General features: G+C 45.0%; 1 protein-coding gene across 1 annotated transcript; it reads left to right on the forward strand.

The window, feature by feature from the left end:
* The first annotated feature begins 1,616 nt into the window (after positions 1-1,616).
* Positions 1,617-23,310, forward strand: CHIT1 (chitinase 1). Its single transcript, XM_040262866.1, is given in 14 exon segments — positions 1,617-1,626; positions 2,902-2,988; positions 2,991-3,102; positions 3,661-3,717; positions 5,694-5,856; positions 6,057-6,178; positions 6,845-6,909; positions 16,479-16,608; positions 20,392-20,433; positions 20,435-20,476; positions 20,478-20,517; positions 22,171-22,195; positions 22,198-22,296; positions 22,856-23,310. Coding segments are annotated over 14 exon segments (1,239 nt in total). The 3' UTR covers positions 23,101-23,310.
* Positions 23,311-24,535: the final 1,225 nt, after the last annotated feature.

The raw sequence follows: 24,535 nt of genomic DNA on the forward strand, positions 1-24,535 counted from the left end.
CTCTGGGAGTTGGTGATGGACAGGGAGGCCTGGCGTGCTGCGATTCATGGGGTCGCAAAGAGTCGGACACAACTGAGCGACTGAACTGAACTGAACACCATACACAAAGATAAACTCAAAGTGGATTAACAACATAAATGTTAGGCCAGAAACTATAAAACTCTTAGAGGAAAACAGGCAGAACACTCGACATACATCAAAGCAAGATCCTCTATGACCCACCTCCTAGAGTAATGGAAATAAAGACAAAAAGTAAACAAGTGGGACCTGATTAAACTTAAAAACTTTCGCACAGCAAAGGAAACTGTAAGCAAGGTGAAAAGACAGCCCTCAGAATGGGAGAAAACAATAGCAAATGAAACAACTGACAAAGATTAATTTCCAAAGTATACAAGTAGCTCGTACAACTCAATACCATAAAAACAAACAGCCCAATCAAAAAGGGGGAAAAAGACCTAAACAGACATTTCTCCAAAGAAGACATACAGATGGCTAACAAACACATCAAACACATGGAAAGATGCTCAACATCACTCATTATCAGAGAAACACAAATCAAAACTGCAATGAGATATCACCTCACAATGGCAGATGGCCATCATCCAAAGTCTAAAAACAATAAATGCTGGAGAGGGTGTGGAGAAAAGAGAACACTCTTGCACTCTTGTTCAGATGTAAATTGATACAGCCACTATGGAAGACAGTATGGAAATTCCTTAAAAAAACTAGGAATAAAACCACCATATGACCCAACAATCCCATTCCTAGGCATACACCATGAGGAAACCAAAATTGAAAAAGACATATGTTCATTGTTCATTGCAGCACTATTTACAATAGCTAGAACACAGAAGCAACCTAGATGTCCATCGACAGATAACTGGATAAAGAAGCTGTGGTACATACACACAATGGAATATTACTCAACCATAAAAGGAATGCATTTGAGTTAGTTCTAATGAGGTGGATGAACCTAGAGTCTAAAGTCAGAAAGAGAAAACCAAATATGGTATATTAATGCATATATAGGGAATCTAGACAGATGATAATGATGAACCTATTTGCAGTGCAGCATTGGAGATGCAGACAGAGAGAACATGCGGACATGGTAGGAAGAAAGGAAAGGGTGGGATGAATGGAGAGAGTGGCATGCAAACCTATATAGTGCCATATGTAAAATAGATAGCCAGTGGGAATTTGCTGGGTGACTCTTACTTATGACAATAGAATCTTGTGTGGGTGAAGGGTTAACGTTAATATATGTAAAGCACTTAAAACAGAGCTTACTATGCCAGCATTCCTCTGTGTGTTTCATACACATCTCCATTCACACAATAGTCCTGGAAATAAGAAAAATCATCATTCCCATTTTATGAAGGAGAGAGTTGAATTATTTGGCTAAAAAGTTGCAGAGCTGGGATTTCAACCTAGGCATGAAATTCCAAGGTTCCTGTTGTTAACCAGACTTTGTTGCCTATATAGTACAAAAATACACGCACAATATTCCATATGCTATGGCAAGATGATACAAAATTTTAAAAAAGCCTCCTGGTTCCTTAGGGACTTCCCTGGTGGCTCAGACGGTAAAAAGTGTCTGTCTACAGTGCGGTTCCTAGATGGTCCCAGGTATGTGTTCTATGGGTTAATCCCTTCCTTCCTTCTTTTGCTTCGGGAAAGTCATTAATCCTCCTTCTTTATCACTCAGGCAACACCTCCAGTCCCTGTCAGCAAGCTTCACCCCCAGGTACCACTGGTTAGGGCCAGTGACAGCCCGAGGGTCCTGACTCCCCTCCTGGGAGTGCGCCATGCTCTGGGCTCCCATACACCCTCCAATAGCAGCTCATCATTGCCCGCCACCCCACCCCACCCTCTCTTTGCTCACATGGGGACTGGAGGGGGTTGCTGAGAGAACCTGTCTGTGCAAAAGGAAATTCTAGGGTCTAGACCACGGCCATAGACGTGCTCCAGTCCAAACTCACTCTGCCAAGTCTCTGGCATAAAATGTTGGCCTGTACAATGCACACAATCACAGTCTCAAGGCTAAAGGAGCTCTCAGAGACCAAACCGTCATTTTGAGATTGGGACCTCTAAGCCAAGGCTAAAGAGAAGATCAGCCCAATGTATATTTCTGGCAGCTGCAGAGATGCTTGTTTCCTAGTGTTCTGGCCAAATTAACACAGTGCTGCCTTTGGTGGGAACCATCACGGCTAGACAACCTCCTACCCGGAAGGAGAAGCCCTACCCACAGAGTCCTTCCACAGGCTGTGAGGGTGCCAGAAACAAGCTGCCGTTTCTTAGAGAAAATACACTTTTAATTAGAACCTTAGGCTTCCCTAGTAGCTCAGACAATAAAGAATTTGCCTGCAATGCAGGAGACCCGTGTTAGATCCCTGGGTCAAGAAGATCCCCTGAAGAAGGGAACAGCAACCAACTCCAGTATTCTTGCCTAGAGAATCCCATGGACAGAGGAGCCTGGAGGGCTACAGTTCATGGGGTTGCGAAGAGTTGAACACGACCGAGTGACTAACACTTTCATTTTCTGTCAGTAATATTAATAAACAGGTAGCCTGCAAGTGAAACTGAAGGGTGCTCAATCGTGATCTACTCCTTGCAATCCCATGGGGATAATAGTAAATGCAAACCTCTTTAAAGCAAGACTAAAGAAACATAAACTCAGCCTGCACCTGGGGCCTCCTCTCTGCTACCTTATGTATTTGTGTTTTAATTAACATTCTAAAGTATTCCAAGCTGTGTTTTAAAAGTCATGCCTCTGCCTTCAGTTGACAAAGGGCCATGTTTAACACACTCCGGCATGATGTAGGTTCTGCCTCCAGGCAGAAGGTGCCAGTCCACAGCAGGCCTTTCTGATTGCCACTTCTTTTCTTTGCCCCGACTGGCCAGGCTCTGCTGCAACACTGGTCTGCTACTTCACTAACTGGGTCCAGTACAGAGAGGGGGCTGTTTGCTTCTTACCCAAGGATGTGGACCCAGTCTGTGCACCCACCTTGTCCGTGCCTTTGCTGGCATGAACAGTCACCAACTCAGCTCCATAGAGTGGAATGAAGAGACATTCTACAAGGAATTCCATGGCTTGCAGAAGATGTGAGCTGCCGTGGAGGGAGGGAGTGGGGATGGGAAGTGGGGAAAGCAGGTGCCTCCTCTCAAAGCCAGAAACCTTCCCCAGCACTGCAGTCCAGCTACAGACCTGCTATGTGGATTTGAGCAAATCTCATCACCTCTCTGAGCTTCTTGTTCTTATATGGAAGAGGCGAGTGTAGATAAGGACTTTAGGGCCCTTCCAGTTTAGGTCTACATGGAATCTGGATTGGAAACTTTTCCTCTGCTGGGAATGAGTGCCCTTATTTCTCCTAAAATCTATCTATCCTTCAGCTCAGGTGTTATTATTACCTTAATAAAGCCTGTCTGAAGATCTGCCCTGATCTCTTGCTTTCTGAGTTCCTTGAGTGTACAGCTCCTCAGCCAGAGAAGAGGTTCTTAAAGGCCAGAATACCAGCTTCCCTGGTACCAATTCTGAGCATAGGGATTTAGATGTCCCCAACCTCACCTCATCAGCCCTGCAAGGCTCCTTGCTTTCTTGTTAGTGAAATGAGTCCCAGGACCTGGCTGGATCAATCCTGGCCCTTCTCTTGTCTTTCCCAGGATTCCCAAGCTGAAGATGCTGCAGGCCACTGGGGGCTGGAGCTTTGGCACTCAGAAGTGAGTTGTTGTGGGCACCTACATGGCAGGGTCCCTGATGGGGAACTGGCCAGAGAGACCCCCGTCAGGGAATCAGCCATGTTGAGGTGTGGCCAGGGTGAGGGGGAGTGAGGGGGAAGAGTGGACTCTAAATGCTGGGCTTCCTTCTGAGTTCTTGCTGCCTCATTGGGAGGCAGTGGAGTGGGCTTAGCTCCAGGTCATTGTATATTGTCTTGCTTTAAATGCAGCCCAGAGATTCTGACCTCGTCTCAGGCCTCAGCCTTTTCCTCCATGAAATGGGTAGAGGGAGAGTCTCAACTAATCCCAGACAACATATAATGTCTATACTTTCTGAGCTCTGAAACAGGATATCTGAGAATTTTTGTTCCCTTTCTGGGTGTCAAAGTCAGTCTGTGAGATCGAGCTGGGATAGCAGAATATTGACATTTCCAAGATATTTTTGATTATTTATGGAGATAGTGGAATGGTATGGAGAAGGCAGTGGCACCCCACTCCAGTACTCTTGCCTGGAAAATCCCACGGACGGAGGAGCCTGGAAGGCTGCAGTCCATGGGGTCGCTGAGGGTCGGACACGACTGAGTGACTTCACTTTCAATTTTCACTTTTCACTTTCATGCATTGGAGAAGGAAATGGCAACCCACTCCAGTGTTCTTGCCTGGAGAATCCCAGGGATGGGGGAGCCTGGTGGGCTGCCGTCTATGGGGTCGCACAGAGTCGGACACGAATGAAGCCACTTAGCAGCAGTGGAATGGTATATTTGGAATCAGAGTTTCCTAGAAAGTTATGAATACATGGTCTCCTAAATTCTAAGCCAGTCTTTCTAATATTTTTGGATCATGACCCCTTTTAAAAACCTGATGAATTTTATGATTCCCCTTCCCAAAACACTAGTTATATAGATTTTTCATTGAAATTCAGAGTTCTTAGCCTGGAGTTCCTGGGCACACAAACCCCACTTAAAAACTGATGCTATTAGATAAATCAAACTAATAAATTTTAAAAAATGAAGATAGAAATAGTCTTTAAAAACTCAAGACCCCCAAGAAGTCCAGGGACTTCTTGAGAAAGTAGGATGTGCTGGGGTACTTCCTGGGGCACCTTAGGACTTTTAAAGAGCTCTGGATTAGTAATAGTAATAACAATAGCCACGAAGCACTCTACAGATATGAGTTAGAAGAAAAGCGACCATGTTACCCTGGCAAGGAATTAGGCCAGCAGGCTCTCAAGATCACCCAGATCCTCACTAACCTGCTGGGCTTCTTTTCCTCTTCATCTTAGAAACTGACTCCTCTTTTTTCCAACCTCCATGCTAGGTTGACAGCCAGCTCTGATTCAGAGTAGGACAAATCTCTGGGCAGGGAAGTGGCAGTAGGCTTCGGGAGGAAATTTTGGGAAGCAGAGCTCTTAGTGAGTCAGTGTGCCCCTGTTGACGTCAATGTTTGGAGGCAGAGCACACTTCTGCATCGTCCCTTCCCCTTAGCCGGGCCCATACCCACCAGCAAATAGCCAGCAGCTTCTGAAGCATGCCTCCAGCACTGTGCTGGCCTAGATAGCCAAGCGCCAATATCCTGAGAAGTTTCTCTCATGACTGAGGAAGCATGACCCAGAAGAAGCATGACCCACTGTACCATGTAAGACAGGCCCACACTGCCCTTCATCACCCCACAGGTTCACAGATTTGGTTCACTTCAGTTCAGATCAGTTCAGCTGTTCAGTCGTATCCGACTCTTTGTGACCCCATGAATCGCAGCACGCCAGGCCTCCCTGTTCATCACCAACTCCCGGAGTTCACCCAAACTCATGTCTATTGAGTCGGTGATGCCATCCAACCATCTAATCCTCTGTCGTCCTCTTCTCCTCCTGCCTTCAGTCTTTCGCAGCATCAGGGTCTTTTCAAATGAGTCAGTTCTTCGCATCTGGTGGCCAAAGTATCGGAGTTTCAGTTTCAGCATCAGTCCTTCCAATGAATATTCAGGACAGACATGGTAGCTACAGTCAACAACTGACGGACCTTTGTCGACTCAGCCATCAGGTTTCTGCACAAATAGGACTTTGATGGCCTTGAGCTTGACTGGGAGGACCCAGGAAGCTGAGCGAGCCCTCCTTCAGATAAGCAGCACTTCACAGCCCTGGTGCAGGTATGATTGGGTGAGGTAGGAGAGATCTAGTTGGTCAGGGGGACACATAGGTACTGCTCTGCCCCAGGCTCAGGGGCTGCATTTATTTACAACGTATCGACCTGTGGTCAGTTTTCAGACTCCTGCAGGGGAAAATTTGCTTGGGGCTCACTGCGCTACATGGTCCCTGCCTGTGTGTTCACTCTGAGCTACTCTTGCAGGACCTGGTCAATGCCTTTCAGCAGGAAGCCCAGACCTCAAGGAAGGCATACCTCCTGCTGAGCTCAGCCATCCCAGCAGGACGACACTACAAAGAAGCTGGATATGAAGTGGACAAAATTGCTCTATGAGTCTCAGGCAGATGGCATGGACTCTGTTCTCTGCAGGGGAGAGAGACCAAGAGCAAGCTAAGCCTCCCTCAGAGCGGGGACTCGCCTGTACCACCAGCAGACCCAGAAAGGATTTGCTCACCATATCTGCTACTTCACCCCTCTGGAGTCCCTCTCTTTGGAGCCCTGGACCTTCCCTTAAGAATTCAATCTTGAAATACTCCTGGGAGGGGAAAGAGGGAAGCCTTTAGCATCCCTAGGAGAAGGAGTTGTCTAGCTCCTTCCCACCCCAGACCTATAGAATCAGAACCTGTACCTTAATGAGATTCTCAGGTAATTTGTTAGTACAACTAAAGTTTGAGAAATGCTGACCTAGATTTCCCTTCAAAATAGCACAAGGCATCCTGAATGGACTCTGTTCTGAGGGTGCTGAGGGGGCAGACGGGGGAGCATGCTAAAGATGTGAGCTGCCAAGAATGAGAATGGCCTGGATAATGCAGTGACTGGGGAGTGCCGCCTGTGTCTCCTGTCTCCCAGGGCCAGAGAGAGCCCGCCCCCACCACCCAGCATGCGGCTGGTCTCTCCCCAGGCCACACACTGTGTGGGGAAGGAAGGAGCCAGCAAAGGGGAGAGCTCCACCCTACTCACTAGGCCCTCACCTGCTCTTCCCATGCCTCATGCAGGAACCTGGATTTCCACAGCCTGATGGCCTATGACCTCCATGGCTCTTGGGAGAAGACTACAGGCATGACAGCTCCCTCTGTAAGAGGCAGGGAGAGTGTGGGGTCATAGACAAACTCAAGGTGTGAAGTGACAGAAGACCCCTTGCACAGGCCCTTTCCAGTAGCCCCTTTTCAGCCTTAAGGAACCTAATGGAAGGGAAAAGCAGCATACCAAGCAAAGCGTGGAGAAGACAGGGTTTGTTTGTTTCATGCTTGTTTGTTTGCTTTATTTTCCTGTTGCATGCCACTGCCAAGGAGAAACTTCCACAGGACTGGGGAAACAAGACTCGGAGGGGCACAAACAAAACCTTGTGTGCACCAGGACACAGGATAAAGGAGCAGTAACCCCAAAAGAGACTGAGCCAGACTTGCCTGCAAGTGTTTGGGAGTCTCTGGTGGAGGCGTGGGTCAACAGTGGGCTGCTGCAGGGTCAGGGACACAGACAGCAACAGTCTTGGGAGGCATGGTGAACTGGCATAAGTCCTTTTGGAGAAGGTCAGAATGACCCCTACCATAGTTTGGCCTAAACTACAGCAAGGGAACATAACCTCACTCATCAGCAGAAAATTGGATTAAAGATTTACTGGGCATGGCCTTGCCTACCAGAGCAAGACCCAGTTTTCTCACAGCTAGCCCCTTCCATCAGGGAGCTTGCATAAGCCTCTTATCCTCATCCATCAGAAGGGAGACAAAATGAAAACCAAAATCACAGAAAACTAACCAAAATGATCACATGGATCGTAGCTTTGTGTCACTTTATGAAACCATGAGCCATGCCGTGTAGGCTCACCCAAGACAGATGAGTCATGGTGGAGAGTTGTGACCAGCTGTGGTCCACAGGAGAAGGGAATGGCAAACTGCTTCAGAATTCTTTCCTTGAGAACCCCATGAACAGTATAAAAAGGCAAAGAGATGAGACACTAAAAGATGAACTGCCCAGGTCAGTAGGTGTCAAAGATGTTACTGGAGGGGAGCAGAGAAATAGCTGCAGAAGCAATGAAGAGGCTGAGCCAAAGAGGAAATGACTCCCAGTTGTGGATATGTCCAGTGGTGAAAGCAAAGTCAAATGTTGTAAATACCAATATTACATGGTAACCTGGAATGCTAGGTCCATGAATCAAGGTAAATTGGATGTGGTCAAGCAGGAACAAGAGTGAACATCAATATTTTAGGAATCAGTGAACTAAAATGGATGGGAATGGGCAAATTTAATTCAGATAATGAATATATCTACTACTGTAGGCAAGAATCCCTTAGGAGAAGAGTCAGAAACGCAGTACTTGGGTGCAATCTCAAAAACAACAGAATGATCTTAGTTCATTTCTGAGGCAAACTATTCGATAGCACAGTCAGTTCAGTTCAGTCACTCGGTCATGTCTACTCTTTGTGACCCCATGGACTGCAGCACGCCATGCATCCCTGTCCATCACCAACTCCCAGAGCTTATTCAAACTCATGTCTGTCACACTGGTGATGCCATCCAGTCATCTCATCCTCTGTTGTCACCTTCTCCTCCTGCCTTCAATCTTTCCCAGCATCAGGGTCTTTTCAAATAAGTCAGTTCTTCGCATCAGGTGGCCAGATTATTGGAGCTTCAGCATCAGTCCTTCCAGTGAATATCCAGGACGGATTTCCATAAGGATTGACTGGTTGGATCTCCTTGCAGTCCAAGGGACTCTCAAGAGTCTTCTCCAATATCACAGTTCAAAAGCATCAATTCTTCAATGCTCAGCTTTCTTTATAGTCCAACTCTCACATCCATACATGACTATTGGAAAAACCATAGCTTTGACTAGACAGACTTCACTGGCAAAGTAACGTCTCTGCTTTTTAATATGCTGTCTAGGTTGGTCAACTTTCCTTCCAAGGAGTAAGTATCTTTTAATTTCATGGCTGCAATCACCATCTGCAATGATTTTGGAGCCCCAGAAAATAAAGTCTGACACTGTTTCTACTGTTTCCCCATCTATTTGCCATGAAGTGGTGGGACTGGATGCCATGATCTTAGTCTTTGAATGCTGAGTTTTAAGCCAGCTTTTCCACTTTCCTCTTTCACTTTCATCAAGAGGCCCTTTAGTTCTCCTTCACTTTCTGCCATAAAGGTGGTGTCATCTGCATATCTGAGGTTATTGATATTTCTCCTGGCAATCTTGATTCCAGCTTGTGCTTTATCCAGCTCAGCGTTTCCCATGATGTACTCTGCATATAAGTTAAATAAGCAGGGTGACAACATACAGCCTTGGCTTACTCCTTTCCCAATTTGGAACAGTCCATTTCTAACTGTTGCTTCCTGACCTGCATACAGATTTCTGAAGGGGCAGGGCAGATGGTCTGGTATTCCCATCTCTTTAAGAGTTGTCCATGGTTTGTTGTGATCCACACAGTCAAAGGCTTTGGCATAGTCAATAAAGCAGAGGTAGATGTTTTTCTGGAACTTTCTTGCTTTTCAATGATCCAGTGGATGTTGGCAATTTGATCTCTGGTTCCTCTGCCTTTTCTAAATCCAGCTTGAATATTTGGAATTGAACATCTGTAATTCAATCCTATACCCCAACACTAATGCCAAAGAAGCTAAAGTTTAACAGTTCTATGAAGACCTACAAGACCTTCTAGAACCAACACTCCCAAAAGATGTCCTTTCATTAATAGGGGACTGGAATGCAAAAGTAGGAAGTCAGGAGATACCTGGAGTAACAGTCAAGTTTGGCCTTGGAGTACATAATAAAGCAAGGCAAAGGCTAACAGAGTTTTGCCAAGAGAACATACTGGTCATAGCAAACCCCTCTTCCAACAACACAAGAGAGAGCTCTACACATGGACATCACCAGATGGTCAATATCAAAATTAGATGATTATATTCTTTGCAGCCAAAGGTAAAGAAGCTCTATACAGTCAGCAAAAACAAGACTTGAAGCTGACTCTGGTTCAGATCATCAGCTCCTTATTGCAAAATTCAGAGTTAAGTTGAAGAAAGAAGGGAAAACCACTAAGCCATTCAGGTATGACTTCAATCAAATCTCGTATCCTTATACAGTGGAAGTGACAAATAGAGTCAAGGGGTTAGATCTGACAGATTGCCTGAAGAACTATGGACAGAGGTTCTTAACACTGTATAGGAGGCAGTGGCCAAAACCATCCCCAAGAAAAAGAAATGCAAAAAGGAAAATGGTTGTCTAAGGAGGCCTTACAAATAGCTGAGAAAAGAAGAGAAGCTAAAGGCAAAGGAGAAAAAGGAAGATGCACATCTGAATGCAGAGTTCCAAATAATAGCAAGGAGAGATAAGGAGGCTTTAAGTGAAGAGTGCAAAGAAATAGAGGAAAACAATAGAATGGTAAAGGCTAGAGATCTCATCAAGAAAAATTAGAGATAGCAAGGGATATTTCTTGGAAAGAAGGGCACAATAAAGGATAGAAACAGTATGGACCTAACAGAAGCAGAAGATATGAAGAAGAGGCAGCAAGAATACACAGAGGAACTATACAAAAAAGGTTTTAATGACTGGGATAACCACAATGGTTATCATCACTCACGTAGATTCAGAAATGCTGGAGTGTGAAGTCAAGTGGACCTTAGAAAGCATTACTACAAACAAAGCTAGTGGAGGTGATGGAATTCCAGCTGAGCTATTTCAAATCTTAAAAGATGATGCTATTAAAGTGCTGCACTCAATATGCCATTGGAAATTTGGAAAACTCAGCAGTGGTCAGAGGACTGGAAAAGGTCAGTTTTCATTCCAACCACAAAGAAGGGTAATGCCAAAGAATGTTCAAACTACCATGCAATTGCACTCATTTCACATGCTAGCAAAGTGATGCTCCAAATCCTTCAAGCTAAGCTTCAACAGTTTGTGAACAAAGAACTTTCATATATACATGCTGGATTTAGAAAAAGCAGAGGAATCAGAGATCAAATTGCCAACATTCATTGGATCATAGAGAAAGCAAGGGAATTCCAGAAAAATATCTACTTCTGCTTCATTGTTAAAGCTTTTGACTGTGTGGATCACACCAAACTATGGAAAATTCTTAAAGAGATGGGAATACCAGACCACCTTACCTGCCTCTTGAAAAATATATATGCAGGTTAAGAAGTAACAGTTAGAACTGGACATGGAACAATGTAGTGGTTCAAAATTTGGAAAGGAGTATCAAGGCTATTTGTTGTCACCCTCCTTATTTAACTTATATGTAGAGTATGTCATGTGGATGCTGGTCTGGATGATGCTCAAGATGGAATAAAGATTGCTGGGAGGAATATCAGTAACCTCTGATATGCAAATGTTACCACTCTTACAGCAGAAAGTGAAGAAGGACTAAGGGGCTTCTTGATGAAGGTGAAAGAGGAGAGTGAACAAGCAGGCTGAAAACTCAACATTCAAAAAATAAGGTCATGGATCCAGTCCCATCACTTCATGGCAAATAGATGGGAAAACAATGGAAACAATAACAGACTTTATTTTTTTTAATCCAAAATCACTGTAGCCATGAAATTAAAAGATGCTTGCTCCTTGGAAGGAAAGCTATGAGAAATCTAGACAGAGTATTAAAAGGCAGGACATCACTTCACCAACAAAGGTTTGTATAGCCAAAACTATGATTTTTATAGTAGTCATGTACAGATGTGAGTTGGACCATAAAAATGGCTGAGTGCCAAAGAATTGATGCTTTCTAACTGAGTCCCTTGAGAGTCCCTTCTACTGCAAGGAGATTAAACCAGTCAATCCTAAAGGAAATCAACCCTGAACATTCACTGGAAGGACTGATACTGAAGCTGGAACTCCAAAACTTTGACAACCTGATGCAAAGAGCTGACTCATTGGAAAAGGGCCCGATGCTGGGAAAGATTGAAGGCAGGAGGAGAAGGGGATGATAGAAGATGAGATGGTTGGATGGCATCACCAATTCAATGGACATGAGATTGACCAAACTCCCAGAAATAGTAAAGAATAGGGAAGTCTTTTGTATTGCAGTCATTGGGTGGGCTGCAAACAGTCGAACATGACTGAGCAACTGAACAGCAATAGCTGATTAACAATATTGTGATAGTTTCAGGTGGACAGTACAGGAACTCAGCCATAACATATACATGTATCCGTCCATTCTCCCCCAAACCTCCCTTCCTATCCAACGCCACATAACACTGAGCAGAGTTCCATATGCTATACAGTAGGTCCTTGTTGGTTATCCATTTAAAATATAACAGTGTGTACATGTTCATCCCAAACTCCCTAACTATCCTTTCCCCCAGCAATCCTGTCTCATTTTCTAAGTGAGTCTCTTTCTGTTTTGTAGTAGGTTCATTTGTATCATTTCTTTTTAGATTCTACACATAAGGGATGTCATAAGATATTTCCTCTTCTCTATCTGACGTGCTACACTCAATATGAGCTATGTCCATCCATGTGGCTGCCAATGGCATCATTTCATTCTTTTTAATGGCAGAGTAATATTACACACACACACCCACACACACACACACACGCACGCACACACCCACGCACACACCCATCATATCTTCTTTAGCCATTCATCTGTTGGTGGACATTTAGATTGCTTCCATGTCTGGGCTGTTGTAAACAGTGCTGCAATGAATATTGGGATGCATGCATCTTTTCAAATCATGTTTTTCTCTGGATATATGCCCAGGGGTGGGATTGCAGGGCCTTATGGTAGCTCTCTGGAGAAGTGAATGGCTACCCCTCCAGTATTCTTGCCTGGAGAATTTCATAGACTGGTAGGCTACAATCCTTGGGGTTGCAAAGAGTTGGACATAACACCTTATCTAATGGTAGCTATAATTTTAGTTATTCAAGGACCACCATATTGTTGTCTAGAGTAGCTGTACCAATTTACATTCCCACCAATAGTGTCGGAGGGTTCCCTTCTCTCCACATCCTCTCCAGCACTTTTTGTGGATTTTTTTGAAGAGAACCATTCTGGCTGATGCGAGGTGATATCTCATTGTATTTTTGATGTTCTTTTCTCTAATAATTAGTGATGTTGAACATCTTTTCATGTGCCTATTGACCATCTGTATTTTTTTATTTTTTAAAGAAATATCTGTTTAGGTCTTCTACACATTTTTTGAGTGGATTGTTTGCTTTGATGCTGTTAAGCCTTATAAGCTGTTTGTAAATTTTGGAGATTAATCCCTTACCAGTCAAATCATTTGCAAATGTTTTCTCCCAATCAGTGGGTTGTCTTTTCATTTTGTTTATTGTTTTCCTTTTGAAAACTTGATTAAGTTTTCAAAAGAAAAACTCGTGAGTTTAAGTAGGTCCCATTTGTTTATTTTTGTTTTTATTTCCATTGTTCTAGGAGATGGATTGAAAAAGATGTTGCTGTGATTTATGTCAGATAGTGTTCTGCCTATGTTTTCCTCTAGGAGATCTTTAGTGTCTGGTCTCACATTGAGGTATTTAATCCATTTTGACCTTATTTATGAGTTAATGAAAGATCTAATTTCATTTTTTTACACGTGGCTGTCTAATTTTCCCACTATGTTTGTTGAAGGGATCTTTCCAATATTGTAATCTTGCCTCTGTTGTCATAGATTAATTGATCATAAATGCATAGTTTTATTTCTGGATTTTCTATCCTGTTCCATTGATCTATATTTCTATTTTTTTGCCCCAGCACTGTATTATTTTGATGACTATAGCCTTGTAGTATAGTCTGAATCGGGACCTTGATTACCCCAGCTCCATTTTTCCTTCTCAAGATTGCTTTGGGTATTTGGGGTTTTTTGTTTCTCCTTACAAATTTTGAGATTTTTTTATTCTAGTTCTGTGAAAAATGATGTTGGTAATTTGATAGGGATTGCATTGAATCTGTAGTTTGCTTTGAGTAGTATAGTCATTTTGACAATATTAATTCTTCCAATCCATGAACATGGTATATCTTTCCATCTGTTTATGTTTTCTTTGATTTCTTTCATCAGCATCTTATAGTTTTCAGTGAGTGAAATTCATTCAGTCATGTCTGACTCTTTGCAACCCCATGAACTATATAGTCCATGGACTTCTCCAGGCCAGCATACTGGAGTGGGTAGCCGTTCCCTTCTCCAGGGGATCTTCCCAACCCAGAGATCAAACCCAGCTTTCCCACATTGCAGGTGGTTTCTTTACCAGCTGAGCCACAAGGGATTCCTTAAATTCAATTTTTAATAGATACACTAATTTACTTACACAGGACATATTAGCATTTGCTATGTAACATTAAAGTTTCCAGCTGAGAAACTGGTTAATGAGATGAGAAGCACCAGGAAAAAAGAAAGAGTCAACCATCTGAGGAGGATAATAGAGGAAAGACAGAAGGAGGCTGGATCCTTTATGATGTAGCTTAATTACTATAATGATTCTGGAACCACCTACCCCCAGACTCCTTGTAAGGGATACTTAAATGTCCTTGAAGAGAGAGAAAAAAAAGCTAGTTATAAACTTTTGTATAGGATTCATTTAAAAAATTATTTTTAGAACAAAAGTAGTTAAAAACTTGGATTTAGAAGAGAGGCATATGAAAATGGACCCATGCAGATACAAAGCTGAAGAAGGTGGAGTCATTTGGCTGCCTGTAGCCTTTAGCAAGATCACAAAGTGCTCAAAAAGTCTTTTACCTTTTCAACCAGACTGTCATGTTTTCCTTTAAAGTCTTCACTAACATTCAGTGTTAAGATAGGTATTTCTTATAGATAATAAAAGTTGGTTTTTAATGTTCCATGCAGGAGCCAACTTTCATGCTTTCTGAGTACAGGTCTTTTGTCTCCTTAGGTAGATTTATTCCTAGGTATTTTATTCTTCTTGATGTGATAGAGTATGTAGCATCTTGGCTTATATTAGACACAATAAACCAATCTAACGGTATCATATAAACCAGTGACTATTTGGGAGGCTGTCTTTGAGCTCAAGTTTCCAGTCCAAATGGTTCCTGCTCCCTTCATACACCCTCAATCCCATTTCCTTCAAAATAATGGACAACTTTTGCTCCTTGTCACTAATTGACATTCTGGAAAGTGCTTTCAGAGGCAAGATCTTTCCTAAGTTGATAGCATCTCAGGGGACATCACTCAGGGAAAAGCCACCCCTACCCTAGCCCAGTCCCTGGAAAGGGCAGACCTGAATGCAGACTGGGGTGGGTGGGGGGTTTCCTGCCCAGCTCTTCCTCACTGAGTAGGCTAGATGGTTTTATAAGTCCATTCTATGTTTTAAAAGTCAACTGGCCATATCATTTCTCCTTCTTAACATTAACAAGAACAACAAAATATCCTAAATTAAAATATTTGTTAATTCTGAGGAGCCCACATCTTTGTGTGTCAACTAGGTGGAAAATTTAGGACTTCTGTGACTCTTTCACAAATAAAGTATACTTCTTTAGGCAGTGGGGTCAGGTGTCTAGATCTCACACAGCATCCCTCCACTCCCACCTGGAAAACTGTATGGGTCCCAGGGGAAGCCAACCCAGGCATGTGGGGAGACACACAAAACCCTTCAGTTGAGAGGTGAGGGAGTAGAACCCCCACTGGCATGATGCCCTCCAAACTGTGTGCTCTGGATCAATATGGGGGATGGAGGCATTTCTCCTCCTACAAAGAGGCCTTCTACTCTGCATACTGTGTGCCCTGTCAGACTGCTTCTGATCAGAGGGATGAATTTTCCAAATTTGCATGAAAATGCCACAGAGCTTAGCAGGGTGCTCTGATGTCTGCTTTCAGAAAGTTCCAGTTTGATCAAAAAGGTAAATCTTACAGACCATCAAAAAGAAATACATGTCAGTCAGTACAGTGAAAATAACCTAAGTGCTAAGAGGTTGCTAGAGTAACTAGAAAATCTGGACTAAAACAGAATGGCTTCATGGAGAAACTGATCCTGTCATCCTGGCAAGGAAGAGTCTTCATTATCTGGTTATTTTACAGGGCTGTATAGTGTACCTCCTCATGTTGTAGGCCTGGGGGTATTATGTCAAGCAGTACCTGATGGGAGAAGGTCTTGTGCAGAGGTGGTGAAGAAGCCTGTGCTCATTTGTTCTCTCTATTTGTGCCTCTCAGTGTCAAGTGTTGTTCTGGGCACTGGGGATACAGAGATAAATAAAATTCTCTGCTCTTGTACCGAAGGTGAAACAGCAGTGATCATAAGGATCGTAATCACAGCTCCCCTTTATTGCACTGTCTTAGATCTTATACATGCATTATATCTTTTCATTTTCACAATGCTCTTAGAGACAAATACTTTTACTACTTCCATTTTATAGATAGGAAGGCTGAGGCTTAGCAATCAAATAAGTTGCTGAGTAAGGCAGGGATCTTTGCTCACTGAGTTATCCCAAGCATCTAGGACAGTACCTGGCACACAGCAAGCCTTCAACAAATATTTACTCAGTCAATGACCATCAGACTCCAGAGCCCAAGCTCTTGGCTATAGGTCCATGTAGCTTCTCTCATTGGGTTGAGGGTCTAAGATAGGATCTAAAGAAGATGGGGGCAGGGTTGGAGCCCTAGTAAAGTTCATGAAACTCCGCTGGAGCCACCAGCCTTGGATGAGCAGACCCAGTCTGAAGGCAAAGAAAATTAACCCTGACACTCCTCCTCTACTCCCAGGACTCTGCCACACAATGGTGGCTATGCCCACCTATGGACGGTCCTTTACCCTGGCCTCCTCCTTGGACACCACAGTGGGGGCTCAAGCCACGGGGCATGGAATTCCCAGCCCCTTCACCAAAGAGGGAGGGGAACCAAAGACTGCCAGCTCACTATGAAGCAAGAAAACCCACAACCACCCTGAGTACTGTGCAGAGCAGGGGCTCCTTCTCCCATAACTTCTGAATGAGGATGCCAGGCATAGTGAATTCTGGTCTGGTAAATTCCATCCCATGTATGTCATTTTGGTTTTATCCTTAAGCCCAGGTGCCTCACTAAATCCACAGTTCTAGATCACTCAGTCTAGAACTTCCTCGGTTCTCCAGGCTTTTCAGACATGAATTTTTAGTCTCTAGTCTCCTCATGGGACCAAGAGTGCCAGGCTGTGATGGCGCAGTGGTAGCTGAGAGGAGCTACCCCACGTCCAAGGAGTGGCGGCTGCACGGGTGCAGGAGGGCCGAGAGGAGCTACTCCATGGTCAAGGTCAGACGGGCAAACTCGTCGGCTGTGCTTTGCTGGAGGATTCGTGAAGAGATACCCCACGTCCAAGGCAAGAGAAACCCAAGTAAGACGGTAGGTGTTGTGAGAGGGGATCAGAGGGCAGACACACTGGAACCATAATCACAGAAAACTAGCCAATCTGATGACATGGACCACAGCCTTGTCTAACTCAATGAAACTGAGCCATGCCGTGTGGGGCCACCCAAGATGGGCGGGTCATGGTGGAGAGGTCTGACCGAACGTGGTCCACTGGAGAAGGGAATGGCAAGCCACTTCAGTATTCTTGCCTTGAGAACCCCATGAACAGTATGAAAAGGCAAAATGATAGGATACTGAAAGAGGAACTCCCCAGGTCAGTAGGTGCCCAATATGCTACTGGAAATCAGTGGAGAAATAACTCCAGAAAGAATGAAGGGATGGAGCCAAAGCAAAAACAATACCCAGCTGTGGATGTGACTGGTGGTAGAAGCAAGGTCTGATGCTGTAAAGAGCAATATTGCATAGGAACCTGGAATGCTAGGTCCATGAATCAAGGCAAATTAGAAGTGGTCAAACAGGAGATGGTAAGAGTGAATGTTGGCATTCTAGGAATCAGCGAACTAAAATGGACTGGAATGGGTGAAATTAACTCAGATGACCATTATACCTACTGCTGTGGGCAGGAATCCCTTAGAAGAAACGGAGTAGCCATCATGGTCAACAAAAGAGTCTGAAATGCAGTACTTGGATGCAATCTCAAAAACGCAGAATGATCTCTGTTTGTTTCCAAGGCAAACCATTCAATATCACAGTAATCCAAGTCTATGCCCCAACCAGTAACGCTGAAGAAGCTGAAGTTGAATGGTTCTATGAAGACATACAAGACCTTTTAGAACTAACACCCAAAAAAGATGTCCTTTTCTTTATAGGGAACTGGAATGCAAAAGTGGGAAGTCAAGAAACACCTGGAGTAACAGGCAAATTTGGCCTTGGAGTACAGAATGAAGCAGGGAAAAAGCTAATAAAGTTTTGCCAAGAAAACACACTGGTCATAGCAAACACCCTCTTCCAACAACATAAGACAAGACTCTACACATGGTAATCACCAGATGGTCAACACCGAAATCTAATTGATTATATTCTTTGTAGCCAAAGATGGAGAAGCTCTATACAGTCAGCAAAAACAAGACCGGGAGCTGACTGTGGCTCGGATCATGAACTCCTTATTGCCAAATTCAGACTCAAATTGAAGAAAGTAGGGAATACCATAGACCATTCAGGTATGACCTAAATAAAATCCCTTATGATTATACAGTGGAAGTGAGAAATAGATTTAAGGGACTAGATCTGATAGATAGAGTGCCTGATGAACTATGGACGGAGGTTCATGACATTGTACAGGAGAAAGGGATCAAGACCATCCCCATGGAAAAGAAATGCAAAAAAGCAAAATGGCTGTCTGGGGAGGCCTTACAAATAGCTGTGAAACAAAGAGAAGTGAAAAGCAAAGGAGAAAAGGAAAGATATAAGCATGTGAATGCAGAGTTCCAAAGAATAGCAAGGAGAGATAAAGTCTCCCTCAGCAATCAATGAAAGGAAATAGAGGAAAACAACAGAATGGGAAAGACTAGAGATCACTTCAAGAAAATTAGAGATACCAAAGGAACATTTCATGCAAAGATGGGCTTGATAAAGGACAGAAATGGTATGGACCTAACAGAAGCAGATGTTAAGAAGAGGTGGCAAGAATACACAGAAGAACTGTATAAAAAAGATCTTCATGACCCAGATAATCATGATGGTGTGATCACTCACCTAGAGCCAGACATCCTGGAATGTGAAATCAAGTGGGCCTTAGAAAGCATCATTATGAACAAAGCTAGTGGAGGTGAGGGAATTCCAGTTGAGCTATTTCAACTCCTGAAAGATGATGCTGTGAAAGTGCTGCACTCAATCTGCCAGCAAATTTGGAAAACTCAGCAGTGGCCACAGGACTGGAAAAGGTCAGTTTTCATTCCAATCCCAAAGAAAGGCAATGCCAAAGAATGGTCAAACTACCGCACAAATGCACTCATCTCACATGCTAGTAAAGTAATGCTCAAAATTCTCCAAGCCAGGCTTCAGCAATACATGAACCGTGAACTTCCAGATGTTCAAGCTGGTTTTAGGCAGCCAGAGGAACCAGAGATCAAATTGCCAACATCTGCTGGATCATGGAAAAAGCAAGAGAGTTCCAGAAAAACATCTATCTCTGCTTTACTGACTATGCCAAAGCCTTTGACTGTGTGGATCGCAATAAACTGTGGAAAATTCTGAAAGAGATGGGAATATCAGACCACCTGACCTGCCTCTTGAGAAACCTATATGTAGGTCAGGAAGCAACAGTTAGAACTGGACATGGAACAACAGACTGGTTCCAAATAGGAAAAGGAGTACGTCAAGGCTGTATATTGTCACCCTGCTTATTTAACTTATATGCAGAGTACATCATGAGAAATGCTGGGCTGGAAGAAGCACCAGCTGGAATCAAGATTGCTGGGAGAAATATCAATAACCTCAGATATGCAGATGACACCACCCTTATGGCAGAAAGTGAAGAGGAACTAAAAGGCCTCTTGATGAAAGTGAAAGTGGAGAGTGAAAAAGTTGGCTTAAAGCTCAACATTCAGAAAACAAAGATCATGGCATCTGGTGCCATCACTTCATGGGAAATAGATGGGGAAACCGTGGAAACAGTGTCAGACTTTATTTTTGGGGGCTCCAAAATAACTGCAGATGGTGACTGCAGCCATGAAATTAAAAGATGCTTACTCCTCAGAAGGAAAGTTATGACCATCCTAGACAGCATATTAAAAAGCAGAGACATTACTTTGTCAACAAAGGTCCATCTAGTCAAGGCTATGGTTTTTCCAGTGCTCATGTATGGATGTGAGAGTTGGACTATGAAGAAAGCTAGGCACCGAAGAACTGATGCTTTTGAACTGTGGTGTTGGAGAAGACTCTTGAGAGTCCCTTGGACTGCAAGGAGATCCAACCAGTCCACCCTAAAGAGATTGGTCCTGGGTGTTCATTGGAAGGACTGATGCTGAAGCTGAAACTCCAATACTTTAGCCACCTCATGCTGAGTTGACTCATTGGAAAAGACTCTGATGCTGGGAGGGATAGGGGGCAGGAGGATAAGGGAACGACAGAGGATGAGATGGCTGGATGGCATCACTGACTCGATGGACATGAGTTTGAGTAAACTCTGGGAGTTGGTGATGGACAGGTAGGCCTGGAGTGCTGAAATTCATGAGGTTGCAAAGAGTCAGACACGACTGAGCAACTGAACTGAACTGAATCTCCTCATTACAAGGAGACGATGCATGCAGTGCCTCTCATCACCTTTCCAGCTCTGCCTTCTTCTCCTACAGGTCTGTTCCTGGAAGGGTGTTGCTGAGAATCAAGGACCAGAAGGTGCCCTATGTCTTTCAGGGCATAGTGGGTAGGTTTTGAAGATGTGGAAAGCTTCAGAACTAAGGTGAGACTCAGCCCTTCTGGGAGAGGGTGGTTTTGTGCCCAAGGCCTGTCAAAAACAATGACAGCATTAAGAATCTCTACAAGAAGAAATATCCTTTTATTTCTTCAAGAAGAGATATCTTTTCAGGAAGAAATATCCCAGCATCTCACAGAGCTCCATGTGATAACATTTTGTACACTTATCACTTGGTAAGAAAAGACAAATGACAAAAACTGCTCTACACTGAGTGTCACTGAAAATATTCCTATTTTATTACATACATATTATACAGTCATGTAAGAGGAAAAATACATACAGGAAGGCATATCATTTTTAAAATTAATTTATTTTTTATTGAAGGACAGTTGTTTTACAGAATTTTGGTATTTTCTGTCAAAGCTCAGTGTGAATCAGCTGTAAGTGAAGTGAAGTCGCTGAGTCGTGTCTGACTCTTTGCGACCCCGTGGACACCAGGCTCCTCCGTCCATGGGATTTTCTAGGCAAGAGTACTGGAATGGGTTGCTATTTCCTTCTCCAGGGAATCTTCCCGACCCGGGGAACAAGCCCAGGTCTCCCACATTGTAGATAGACGCTTTACCATCTGAGCCACCAAGTCTGAATCAGCCATAGGTATACACATAACCCCTCCCTTTTGAAACTCCTTAAGGCATGTCATTTTATTCAATCTATTGACAATATTTGGTGAATGTCCAAATTATAGACCCTTTGATTTACTGACAGGACACCCTCTGCACTGCTGCCCAAAGTTGGTGGCTCAAAGCGTGAGTAATGTACTTGTCTGCAGATCTTTCTCCTCAGTGGGTCGTCGGTTCCTGTGGAGGGACCTGCATTCACTCATCTTCCTGTCTCGTCTCAGTTATGAAGGGCAGACAGTGGCAGGGTCTCCCGGAGGTGCAGACAAAATGCCTTGGAGGAACTGAGGAGGCAGCATGATCCTGGCTGGGGAAAACGAGACGATGGATTGCGGTGGAAGAGCCTTTGTGGAAGTCTAAAAGCAGGGAAGCTGGGCTTCTGGGGAGGAAGGCGCAGGAGAAGGACACGGTGGAGGGAAAGGGGAAGACGGCCTCTGAGAGCAGGTTGGAGCCCTGAGTGGGGACTGGTGTCACAAGGGAGGGGGACTGGTGTCACAAGGGAGGGAGACTGGGGCCAGAGCACCCCTACCTTCTAACCCCAGCACCACACTAGAGGTAAGCCTCGGCCCCCTAACGGGGCTGGGGCCAGGAAAGCCTGTTTGGAAGGGACACACAGCCATCCCCTAAAGAAGCCCCAGAGAACTGGTGGGGGAAAGAAGGCCCTCGGGATGGAAAAATATGTGAAGATGAAATGGATTCAGGTCTTTGGGGAAGCTTAGTCATTCCCTATGGTAACTGAACTCCTCACAATCAGCAGACAGCACCCCAGAGAGAAAAGGCTGAGATGTTAAGGCTTCCCGTCTAAGGAAGGCCACAAACCCATGTACTCCTCACACCCTTACCCTCATGCCCACCCCCACTGCGCTTATATTAGCACATACGATTCCAGAACGGATCATTCCTAGCAGGAATCAGGACTCGTGGTCCTGAGAGGTTGTGGAGAAGAGATCCCTGTGTAGATGAGGAAGCTGGCTCTCCAGGCTTCCCCGGGCTCCTCCACCACAGTCTCAGCCTCACACAGCTCAGCTTTCTGAAGCAGAGAGCACTGCAGGGGCCATGGTTTGGACACTGGACACGGATGATTTTGCCGGCTTCTTCTGTAACCAGAGCTGGTATCCCCTCATCAAGACATTGCGGTTGGAGTTGAGTGAGTAAGGGGCCAGGAACCGGAGGCGAAATTCTGGGTAAAGTATGAACACCCCTCCCCCCCGCCCCTCCTCCCTGAACCTTAGGGTCTGGCTTCTTCCGAGGGAATAACTGCCTCAGTACTGTGATTTCCCAAATTCTTCCCCCAGGAGCTGAGGAAGCTGTTGCAATCGTTCTCTTTCACACTTTCTTCTTCCTCCTTATGATTGTGCCGGTGCTGCCCGAGGGTGTTGGGGCTCTCAGCCTCTCTTCTCAAGGAGGAAGCCTGTGCTCAGCCTTCAGTGTGGCCCCCGCTGGCCCTCACCATCACTTGGTTGGGTCTGCATATGATGGCCACCGACTGCTTGCGGCACTTGCAGCCCTGCTGTTTCCTGCAGAGCTGTGCTCCAGCTGTGGGAGTGGCTGTTCTCTGCCTGGGGTGTCTGGCTTTCCCTGCCCCTAGGCTACGGTGTGTTGAGCTGCTGCCTGACTATGGTCTACTGACTATGCTGCCTATGTGTTGGCTTATGGGTTTGAGATCTTTCGGAGGAGTCTTGTTTGAATCATTGCTGTTTCCCCAGGTCTTCCGTATATGCCTTTAGAGCCCCCAGAACCTGATGTTCCTGCACCACCCCAGCCCTCTGAACCTGAGCACAGTTCCAGCCTTGGACAAGACGCTTCATGCCAGGGCAAAGCTGATGGGCTTCACCTCAACCCTCTGGACCGGTCCAGTTACTACAGCTGTACAGGGGGGTGGTTGTTCCAGCAAAGCAGCTGGAGGAGCCTGGTATTCAGCTCCTCTTGCAAACTCTGCACCTGGATTTGAAGTTCCAAGGCCCCTTCAGCCCCAGCACCTGGGTAAGGGCCCAGGACCATTCCACAACCCGCCTCCCTAGCGCTCCCTGGTGGCTACAGTTGGGCTTCCTGCATCTTTCCTTATCCAAGCTTTCTGTTCTCAGCCTTGGGCAGCCTCTGTCAGCAGCCCTGTTCTGCTTTCCTGGGCTGCCTTATTTTAAAAATAAATCTTTGGCTTGCACCTCACTGTCATCAGATGTGATAATTTACAGAGGCTATCTGTTAGTTCAAAACCTACCCCGGGGAAAGCAGAGAACCAAGAGTGGGAGGTGACAAAATGTATGCCTAGGTCAGAGCCTGGTGAGAAGGTGGTCCATTCAGGGTATGTCAGGTTCTGCTCTAGGTCTCTCCTTGAAGACTTCACTTTCCAGTGGGCAGCATTCAGGGTACAGATGACTGCATCTGGGGCATGGCCCTGGATCTGACCTGGCTCAAAAGCCTTTGGAGACAACTTTTCCTGGTAACCTCCACTCAATTGTTATTCCACAGATGCACACTAGATGGCAGCAGAAAATAGCTTTTCCCTGCCTTAAAAGCTCTGCTCACGAAGGCACTGGCGCCCCAATCCAGTGCGCTTGTCTGGAAAATCACATGGACGGAGGAGCCTGGTAGACTGCAGTCCATGGGGGTCGCGAAGAGTCGGACACGACTGAGCGACTTCACTTTCACGCATCGGAGAAGGAAATGGCAACCCACTCCACTGTTCTTGCCTGGAAAATCCCAGGGACGGGGAAGCCTTGTGGGCTGCCGTCTGTGGGGTCGCACAGAATTGGACACGACGGAAGCGACTTAGCAGCAGCAGCAGCAGCAGCAGCAGCGCGGTCTCTCTGCTTTAGAATGAGAATCCAGGCCCCCTGCGACTAAGCTATTTTGCCAGATGTGTGCGCTCAGTCACGTCTGACTCTTTGAGCCCTTTGGATTGTAGCCCGCCGGGCTTCTTGTTTATAGGAATTTTCAGGCAAGAATACTGGAGTGTGTTGTCATTTCTTCCCTCAGGGGATCTTCCTAACTCAGGGATCATAATCTTGTCTCCTGAGTCTCCCGCTTTGCAGGCAGATTTTTTACTGCTGAGCCACTGGGGAAATCCTAGTTGCCAGGGGAGTCTGGGTCAATTATTACCCTCATTTTACAGGTGTTTAAACTGAAGACTGATTGTAACCCAGTTCTGGGGCCAGAACAAAGGCTTAAATTGACCGTTGTGGAACAGAAGGGCATGTACACAGAACACAGTATGCTGACAAATGTGTGTGCTTAGTTGCTCCATGAAGTTCAGTTTAGTTGTCCATTTGTGTCCGACTCTTTGTGACCCCATGGATGCAGCATGCCAGGCTTCCCTGTCCAACATCACCCCCCAGAGCTTGCTCAGACTCATATCCACTGTTTCCATTGTTTTCCCATCTATTTGC

Source organism: Oryx dammah, unplaced genomic scaffold (genome assembly GCF_014754425.2).
Source record: "Oryx dammah isolate SB20612 unplaced genomic scaffold, SCBI_Odam_1.1 HiC_scaffold_21, whole genome shotgun sequence".
NCBI classification, from domain to species: Eukaryota; Metazoa; Chordata; class Mammalia; order Artiodactyla; family Bovidae; genus Oryx; species Oryx dammah.